We start from the raw sequence: 10,429 nt of genomic DNA, 5'->3' as shown, positions 1-10,429 counted from the left end.
CCCAAACGACCAAACCTACTCACTACGTATACGCCAAGCACCACGATTATCGGTTGTCGCCTCGATCAAGCATTAAGCCACAAAAATGAATATATTAACCTATACAAAGAGTGAAATAAGGTTAAACGAGCGAAGGAAAGGATTCCCAAAAGGTCTCCCATAATCACTTAGTATAAGGTTTCGAAACAAAGTGGTTGCGGGAGTGGTTTCATGCCCAAATTCCGCAACCACATGTAAATCCTAGGAAACCGGGTTCGGGACGGTTTTAGTCAAGGTCGGATGCGGATGTGGTTTCGAAAATCAAACCGTGTAAATCCGAAGCTTCACAGGGCCTTCTCGGGAAGGTAATTTCGGGTGGTTTCTTGCAGTGCTGAAACCACATGTAAACTCTCACACCTTCAGTCCAAAATCTTAAGGATTCCCTCCAAGGACCCCATTTTCAAGTGGTTTTAAAGCACAAGAACTTCTAGGAAACTCCATCCTAAGCTCATTAGGGTCCAACCTTAAATCTCTCAAATGGCAATGAGAACCCTTACATTAGAGTTCATAATGGAGTGAAATAACTCCACCATAGCTTGGGCTTTAATGCTCCATCGACTCCCTAGGTTCCAAGAGAGATCTAGGTCAATCTCTCCCATTACCCAACCCCTTTAAAATCCAAAATAGAAGAAGGAAGAAGCTTCAATAGCTTACCTACCCCCAAGATGAGAGAGCTCCACGATTTATGGCCCAAGAGATGGGGTCTCCACCTTCCTCCAAGCCTCTTCACCTTCCTCTTCCTCTTTCTCTCCTCTTTCTCTCCTCCACGATTTAGGGTAGAAGAGAATGATGAAGGAGAAGTAATGTTCTCTCTCGCCTCATGGACTCATTTATAATAAATGGGTATTTGGGTACCTCTAGACAAATGGGTCATGAGGCCTAATGGGTCAACCCATTAGTCCTATGTGGGTAAGTGGATGGAATAACCCATCATTGGGTCAATAGGTTAAATGGGCCTGCCCACAACCTTAATTAGGGAAAAGCCCATTCTTAGATGGGTTCATAAGAGATGGGTATAAGTCCCCAATATACTTCCTAAAGGTACGTGGGACCCGAACTTAAATTATTCCCTTCTCTCATGAAATAGCTCGAGCGGTTCAAGCCCGGACCCGCACTTCGAGGTTACCAAGGGAAGAATAATTAATAAGTCTTGAGGCTAGAACTTACTTTTCCCCTGTCATGGTTTATTACCCATGACCCGAAACCTTGCCACGGCAATGCTAAGCTCATCACCGAACGAATTATCCAAGCGAGGTGACGGTTCGGATGCTCTCTCCGAACTCCTTGCTTCCGGCTGGTACTTGGAGGGTAGTCGACGAAGTCGCCGTCAACGAACTTTTCCCACGCGGCGGTTGAGGAATCTTTCCTCCACAGCAAACCCGTCTTGTGGTCAACGATTTTGTAGCTAGGTTTGACCATCATGGAGAACAGTCACCAACATACATGGCGGTATCTACACGTCACGAGAAGAAATGATATTTAATTATATCCCGAGGTAATGCGGGTATAACACTATAAGATTGAAAATGCATATAGAATTTTTTTTTGGCATCTATTTCTATCACATTATATTCCATCTCTCTTTGTCATTAATTATCACATACATGTACTCACCCTATGTTGTGATCTTCTCTCTCTCTCTCTCTCTCTCTCTCTCTTTTGTTTTGAAACTCTTACTTTTTTTATATTTTACTTACAACATTAAAAGAGACATGAACTTAAAACTTGTGATATCCCATAATAAATAAGGAATGTTGTGATATTTAAGTACTCCTTAAGTTATATTTCACCACTTTATCTCGTGGTTCTTTCAAGATTCAATACTATATTCTCTTATTTTATTTAAAATTTTTAAGGATTCTCTTTATATTTTTTATTTTCAATTTATGTTGGTATTTTTTTTATTTTTTATTTTTTTTTATGGATAGAAAAAATATATATTAAAATAAAGGGAGATTTACAAGGGTGCCCTCATTGGGACTTTTATGTTTCTCAAAGAGGGCATGACGAGCTAAACATTCTTACATATTTAAAATTCTAATGTCTTCTAGGTAGCAAAGTGAAAAAGTAGAAACCTTCTATAATACGATTTTGGGTTTGACTAAGACTAGTTTCACTAGCAATTGTACTATTCCATATCCCAATGATGTACATATTTCGCTTTAATTAATATAAGGTTTTATCTTCATCAAAAAATAAAAAAGTAGAAAAGTTAGTTGTTAGATCAACAAGTTCTAAGAGATTAAGATAGAGAGTTCCAAGGGATTTTAAAAGATTGTCTAGGAAACAGGTTTTGTTGTTTTGGGTTTGGGCATCTGACATCCGAGATATTGATATTTAAGTCCCGCACCTGTTTCCATCGATATAGAACTCCAGTGATAACTACTTCCAAAACATTCGTAGAGGTGACAATACCTACAGAGAATAGAACACCTTGACCAACTATCACAATGCAAAAAGCTCAACTTGTTAATCTTAGGTGAGATTCAAAAAGGCATGCGCATATTAAAACAGAACAAGAGTGTTCAAAGTTAGCAAATAGATTATTTGAAGAGCAAATATTAAAATTCTTTGAGCTACAATATGTTGGTATGTTTTTGTTGTGATGTTATTAAGTGTTTTGTTCTTTTCATTGTGTTGTTTTTTTTTTGGCACAATTCCTATAGCATTTTGTTGGAAATCTTTCTATGTTTGAAAAAGCTTTGTAAATCATTTTCTTCACAATTTTCCTTCCCTCATATTTCTTTCTCCCCGAGCATATGGTCACATGTGCATACGCACATGTATATATATATATATATATATATAGAGAGAGAGAGAGAGAGAGGGTACATCCTTAGGGAAAGCCAGATATGGATTTGGGGATCAAACTCCTCTCTAGGGAGCCCAATGCCGAGGGAGTGCAGGGGGGCCATCCAAAGGCTGGGCTGTGTTGCACACATCCCGATGCACACCAATCAGCTATCGGGATGTGTGCAGTACAGCCCAACGGCTGGATGGCAACCTGGTCACTTGCTGGAGAGGAGCTTAATCCTGGATTTGGGCCTTCACAAGATGCAAATACAGAAAAACTTTTTGAAATTTGAGTAGATTTTAGAGCAAGGAAAAACGCCTATGCAAATTCGTATCTTATATGTTGACGTCGCTAGAATACAAGGAGAACAACTCAAGAACAACTCTGGTATCGATTCCTGTGAAGGATGAGCTCTGAACAAGAAACCGCTACAAATACCCACATGCAAAGTTCTGCAACAAGGAACAACGGTTAGTTAATCGTGCGAGAAAAGAAAGAGGAGAGAAAGAATGAGATATTGAAGGAGAAAGAAACGGCTGTAATTCGTTGCAGTCACTGAAGGCAGCAAGAACAAGAACTCAACAGCCAAATAGGGTTCTTTGAGTGAGGGAGGACAGAGGAGTTCCTTCGCTAGCTTGAGTAAGATGGGTAGAGCAGAGAACTCAAAACGATTGTTCTTCAAAGTGAGGGTCAAATCATTTTTCGTTTCAAATGTGTTACACAAGACCACAAAAACACCAGAATTTTCTTTTTTCCCCTTAGTACCGTTACCAGACACCCTTACCTTTCGAGGTATCGTAACTTATTATTCCCATTTTAGGGTGTAGTTGTAAACTTATTTGGTAGTATACCTAATAAAGTATTTGTTAATTATAAAGGAGGAAAGGAAAAAAAAACAGTTCTTACCTGAACCCCACTATCACTACCTTACCTAAGTTCTCCATGACTACTCTTCCTCCACTGTAAAATCTTTAACTGCCAATTTTATCCCCTTCCATCCACGAACAATTAAGACAGCACCAGAATTAGGAGAACGTATTCTTTCATAGGTGATATCCCATTCTGGAAACTACAACTGCTCTGTAGATCACCATTTGCATTTCACCCAATATGATCTCAGAGGAGTGCCAGCGCCGCCAAGACATAAGTTACAACTTACAACTGTCATATTGCTGGTATATCTGATGATCTCAAACTATTTCTAAGTAATGCAAACTTGAGCCTTCCAGGCACCTTTCTCTTCAGAACCAGATGGAAATCCATCATACATTGAACACAGAATACCCACTCTTCAGCACAAATCACAGGTTCAAGGTACTAAACTGAGAATCAAGTACTAAACAACAATAAATTAATTGAAGTGGAGAATATCATTGTTGCATAATGGAACTGTTGCTCAATTTGGAGAAACCAAATCTAGTTCAAAAGCAATGAGAAGGTAGAACATGGGATCTCCCTACAATGATAGATCTTTGCTGAAGAAACTAATGCTTTAAAGGGCCAATTTAACTGATCTGAATTTAGTAGTTCAAGTATCAAAACTTTAACATCTAGTTCATAACCAAAGGAAATAAAATAAAGGGTTAAGAAAAAATAGGCAAAGGTTTATTAGAAATGCCATAAGTAACGATGATAGAAGCATTCAACAAATCAAGCCTACCAGAACTTTTTGGGGCTGGCTGACTCGTCAGTGGTTCTAGAGGGGTAAAAGTTAACATCTGAAATTCCTTGCTTACCAATCTGATTCTCCTTCCAATTTCAACTAATGGGACTCTATCACAGATCGAATATGTATGCACCAATTCGAACCTTGTTGATACCAGAACATTGCCTCTATTGAGGGAAAGGGAGTGGGATAAAAAGTTTCATCCAGCAACAATATAAAGATGTTTTCCAGTCTCAACAGAATGCAGATGTAAGGTTCCTGCAGAATAATTCCAATTTCTAAAGATGGTACACTCACCCAACTAACAAAATTTTCAGGAAAAAATGATGTCCTTCTGAAAGGAGAGATGTTGTGCTAAGAAGACCACAGAAACCATCAATAAACAATGCAAACAGACAAGCTTCCACTGAAGGGAGAATCCATCGTCACCTAAAATTCTGATTCATTACAGAGGAATGACACAACTATTGTCAAACAACCAAACATAATTAACTAATTTCAAACATGCCAATTCAATTCTAGATGAGACACAAGGATGATAAAGTTGAGAAGAAGAAAAAAAACAACTTAACTTCATATATCTCAAAAACTCAGAAAGCCCAGTGATGTAGGACAACACATGAAGAAGAGGCCAAAACATTGTTCACATGAACAGTGTCACAGCCCATATTTTCCTTGTGTGGAGATATTTTTTAGAAGATTTTGTGGGCCCATCAAGTGGAGAAAGATTCTATCCTGATAATGCCATAGTTTAGGTTCTATTTTCAGTTTTAGAAAGTATATTAGGTAGTTTCTAATTTCAGTTTGATTCTATTTTTTGTTTTCTTGCTTGTTTAGAAGGCTGATCCTATAAAGCCTTAGTAGTTGCTATTTTCAAATTTCAATTCAGTTCTATTTCCATTTTGCAAGATTTAGTTTCAATTTTCCAGTCAAGTCAGTTTCTTGACGAGCAAGTATAAGCCCTCTATTTATTGTAAAGGCTTTTAGAAGCCTTTGAACGATTTTATGAGTTGAATGAAAAGTTTGCTTTGAATGCAAAGATTATCTTGTCCCTTATGAGTGACATGAAGGGCCATTAGGAGCCTGGCTACGAGAGCCTAATCCCATTATCCCCCTACCTTCTATTTTCTTATCTTCTTTATTTTCTCTACCCTTACAATCAATCCTTGTGCTGCTGCTGTTCTCTGCTGCTCAATACAATTGCTGTGAAGACTCCTTGAAGGCTTGAATCAATCTCCAATCACCTCAAGGACTGCTGCTGCGACATACAACCCAGACGAGACCTGGACAACCTTGCAGCCCTGCTGTTCTGCTCTATTTCTCCAGCAAACTTCAAGCCTCAATTTCTCTGCAACCTGAACTCAGTTTTAGCAGAGGTTCAGAGGGTTGAATCACACAACCAGGGCTCCACTAGATCCATTGTTTGAAGACCAAGTTTCCACTGGTTTGCAAGATCTGTTACAGCCTTCTAATTTTGACTCCATCTCATATCTCAATTGTTAGCCGTCAGAATAGGCTAAGATTTGGAGTATAGATCCTCCACAACTCCTCTTTCACTCGATCCCAATCTGGCAAAGTTCTGCTGTCTGATTTGGTTTAAATTCTCTAAGATACTAATTCTAATTTTGTTTTATTTTGATGTTCTGCTGCAACCTATCATCGATCCTACTGTAGAGTGGTACTTACTTGAACCCCTTCTACATTACCCAGGATGATAAAGTTGAGAAGCAAAAAGAAACAACTTCAACTTCATATATCTCAAAACACTCAGAAAGCCCATGAATTTTATGCCAACTCCCAAAAACATTAGGAGAAACTCAAATCTGGAATTCCCCATAAAAAAATAAAAAAAAACTCAAATCCGGAATTCCTCTACAGTATTAACAGGTAGGGGTGTCAAATAGGCAGTCTCGGTTGGGCTGAGACAGGACCAAATCATAGTGTTGAGACTAAAACCAACCATTGAATTTTTCGGTTTTTTAAAACTGAAACCAAAACTGAACCCTTATCGGTCGGTCATTTCAGTCCCTTATCGAGTTCTCTTTATCAGGCTTGAATTGGTCCGATTAAATTCGGTCTCGGGCTAAACCTGATTAAAGACCCGGTACTGACCCAAAAACACCCTGAGACAGAGAGAGAGAGAGAGAAAGTCAGGGAGAGGGGGAATCGGAGAGAGAAGAATCAGAACCAGAACCATGTAAGGCATTTAAATGGGGTAAATTATTCTGTGCCATAGTTGGTTTGGTCGGTCTAATGGTCGATCTTATTGGGTACCCGTCAGTCCAACCCAGACCAAACCGAAGCTGAATTACTTTAAAACCAAAACTGAACCATTATGGGTAACAGTTGGTCCAGTTTTGCATTTTCCAATCGGTTTTGACCGGTTCTAATGGTTTGGTACAATTTATGACACCAACAGGAGAAATGGTTAAGTTCCATAAAAACAACAAAAAATCTATGCCAAGATTAAATGCAAATAAAAATATTTTAAGCATCATGAATCTATTCTTTTAATGCATATATTTACCCCAAGAAAACTAGCTACTTATGTACCATAAAAAAAACCCTATGGAAAAGAATATACATTGACTGATGAGGTTACATAACAAAATGCAAGGGAACATAAAACTAGAATAACATGGCAAAGGGTATTCATGAGATAACAAAGCACACACAGATATAGTGAAACAGAAGCAGCAGAACATATTCTCCTTTCACAACAATTTACAGTTCCTTGACAAAAAAATGAGACAATGCAAGGCACTCGCAGCCTGTGCATCTGCATCTGTTTCTGCTTCTAATTGTTATCAGGGAAACATCCTCACATCCAACTGTCAGTCAAACCTCTAGAACAATTACATTAAAGATTCACAAACTAGAAAAACTGTTCGGTTATGGGAAAGAAAAATGCTCCATACAACAAACAGAGAGGTTGATAGAAGAACAAAGCTAAGTACTTTAAGCCATCAATTCACATTTGCGATGAGTTCAACCCAAAAGAGAATAATAGACAGCTTTACTGTCAATGTAACATCATTTCCCAATACCACCACCCACAGAAGAGTTAAAGAACCCTGTGAATACAAATGCATAACTGCTCTAACGATTTTTGAGCCTCCATGATTCAATTTTAGCATGAACAAACAAATGCATAACTGCTCTAACGATTTTTGAGCCTCCAAGATTCAATTTTAGCATGAACAAATCCACAAAACAGGAAACAAAACAGAGAACAAAATAAAAGGCCATAAACAATGGCTTCCAATGTAGAAAAAAAATCTCATACCTTGACTTATAAAAGGTTTGGCGCATTCAAGAACAACCAGTTTGGGTATTTCGAATTTGCACATCTTTTTCCACTCCCTCCTTTCTTTTCCCCTTTTTAATAACTATACTTGCACAACTTTGTGCGCCCTCATACAGATGAAGCCCATAATCATCACCGGAAAGGGATAAAGTCCACCCTCAACATCCCCATAACACCCAATCTGTCTGATGGCCTGAGACTCTGTGTTGCCTATGGGGCAGTATTGTGAAATATCTAGGACTATACCATTAAATGAAGACACGATCCTGCAATGCTCAATAAGGTCCTAAGAAAAGTCATACTCAATATCTTAATGAGAGGAGTAGGAGCACTCCAGCAGCAAAAGAAAATTATATGGCGGGCATGCTCCTCAAGCAACGGTCAACATTGGTAGCATTAAGTCACGGAAAACCAAGGCTGCGACGTGAAACCAAACAGAGAAGTTTGCAATTCCACACCACAAACTCGTAGTTCACCATGGAAAATCAGGAAATTAAAAGGCAGCAGCAGAAGAGAAAATTCATAACTTAAACAACACCCTTTTTGCCAAAGGTATACATAGAGGGATGGGAATCTAACACCCAGATGTAGTCAAACAAACAAGTTTTTTCATTTTTTTTTTTTTAATTTTTTTTTTTCATTTCAATGAGTATTCTGTCCATTTTCAACACCGAGACCATACAAGACACCGGCATATTTCTCAGTTGAGCTATTAAAGAAATGATCTTTCAACTTCCTGAATGTACATGAAGTCAGCAAACTATCAGATCCTGCTTGGTGGCAGATACCAAACCTCTCTACCTCCAAGAGCTCCGCAAGCTTGTTCAACCCACCGTGTAGGCTGTTGCAAAACTTCATCAGATGCTTAATATCGTAAACGGTGGGGAAATACATGTTGATCAGGTTGAAGAATCCAGCCTGGGTATCTGGGAGGTTCTGGCACGTCAGGAGCTTGAGCAAGTACCCAAAGTCGTAGCCACTGTGGAAGGTAACCCAATGCACGTAATCATTCAATACAATTCCCGAAGACATCAAGAGCTCGCCAAATCTTTGCGCATCAATTCCTTTCTCGTTATTCTTCTTGAAATCGATCCCGCTCTGGCGCAAAAGCTCAATCGAGTCATTCGCAAACACATCTTCGCTAACGTTGAACTCGCGGAAATTGAATTGCCAAACGCAGTACTTGTCTGTCCCACAGGTAGGAAGGTTCCCTGCCTCGTCAGAAAAGGTGAGCCCTAACTGGATAAGCTTGAGCATATCAACGTTGGCCTTCAAGGTCTGATAATGATAGTCAGAACTGGTCTTGAAATTCCCGACAGGACGAAGAACAATCCCTGGAAACTCGGTATCCATAGCGACGTAAGGGTAATCGTCCACAATCTCACGAATCAGAGCAAATTCAGCTTCAAGGTTATCATTCCACACCTCCCTAATTTGAATATCACCTTTAGGTGGTAGCATCGACATTTTTCGCAGGAAAGATACCAAGCCAGAAGGCAATCACTTCAAAACCAGATCTCTAAATAAAACATAAGCAAATAGAGCCCCACAAAACTCCGACCGATCTATCGTTAACCGCTTTCCCTTAATCAGATCTGCAAAACCTCCCAAACAAATAGACCCTAAATTATCCGGAAACATAGATCAAAGACTACAGAACGCGAATACAGTGCAGAAGAAGCGAGAAATCGAGATGAGGAACGGCGCATAGATCTGAGATGACTCACCTCAAATTACAGAAATCCTCCGATGCGATCTAAGGATTTCCTAATTCCGATTAATGACTTCGCTCTTCATCGAAGAAGAGAGATGAAGAAGAAATGTGATTAAGAGAAAAGGAGACGAGAGATGCGACCAAAGCTTTTGTAGGGCTTCTACCGTTCCTGTTTTTTTTTTTTTTGATGAATCTACCGTTTCTGCTTTATATATTTGGGAAATGAAAAATGAGAATTTGTATTATATAATTTATTTTCATTTAAATAAAATGATGAAAATGTGAAATGAGAAATTGTTATCGTCCTGGGCTCCTTGCTTTATTTAATTTAAAATAAAAAAATATTTTACCAAAAGTCGTGTGGCCCCTGGCCAGACATAGGAGCGTATAAATTTACTATCCCAACCCCATGAAATCAAATATCCCACGTCCCACCAATATTGATGTTCCTGCGTATGAATGAATTTATGTTATGTTATAATATGGGGCTATCTAAATAATAACACGTACTTGTAAACTTCTTTTGATTGTTCAATGTCTTCTTATTATTATCGAAAAAAAAAATCTTCTTTGAGAAAATTACAAAAAATTCCCCTGTAATTTGAAAACATTACAGTAATCCTCTTAAAATTACATCCACCTCCCCTCTCAAGGGGAGGCATAATTTTGAGGGGGATCAGTGTAATTATTTTAAACTATAGGGATGATAAACGTAATTTTTCCTTAAATAATTTAAAAGTAAATTACTCTGACCTCTCTTCACATTTCTGACAATTCAGAAAATCTCCCTGCGTTTTTTAACAATTACTCAAATCTCCCTTATTTTTCAAACTTGATTTCAGTTAGCCCTAATCTGTTAACGGAGTTAAGAAAAAACTTGTTCTGGCCAAATTGCTTGTACACCTTTCC

At 38.5% G+C, this 10,429-nt stretch overlaps 1 protein-coding gene and 1 long non-coding RNA gene across 2 annotated transcripts; both read right to left on the bottom strand.

Annotated features, from left to right (window-relative positions):
• Positions 1-2,493: 2,493 nt before the first annotated feature.
• LOC122646406 lies at positions 2,494-9,612 on the bottom strand. Its single transcript, XR_006330613.1, has 3 exons — positions 9,475-9,612; positions 7,317-7,319; positions 2,494-2,504 (listed from the first exon to the last, which is right to left on the bottom strand). It is a non-coding gene; the product is annotated as an uncharacterized LOC122646406 (long non-coding RNA).
• LOC122646405 (probable CCR4-associated factor 1 homolog 7) lies at positions 8,317-9,676 on the bottom strand. Its single transcript, XM_043839953.1, has 2 exons — positions 9,534-9,676; positions 8,317-9,401 (listed from the first exon to the last, which is right to left on the bottom strand). The coding sequence occupies exon 2, from the start codon at positions 9,271-9,273 to the stop codon at positions 8,449-8,451; it is 825 nt and encodes a 274-aa protein (XP_043695888.1). The 5' UTR covers positions 9,274-9,401; positions 9,534-9,676; the 3' UTR covers positions 8,317-8,448.
• Positions 9,677-10,429: the final 753 nt, after the last annotated feature.

The sequence above is a fragment of the Telopea speciosissima genome, chromosome 11, assembly GCF_018873765.1.
Source record: "Telopea speciosissima isolate NSW1024214 ecotype Mountain lineage chromosome 11, Tspe_v1, whole genome shotgun sequence".
Taxonomy (NCBI): Eukaryota; Viridiplantae; Streptophyta; class Magnoliopsida; order Proteales; family Proteaceae; genus Telopea; species Telopea speciosissima.
This window is presented reverse-complemented; position numbering and strand designations above follow the sequence as displayed.

Coding starts and splice junctions, on each gene's coding strand:
- LOC122646405 (XM_043839953.1), bottom strand. CDS start 9,273: ATGTCGATGCTACCACCTAAAGGTGATATTCAAATTAGGGAGGTGTGG.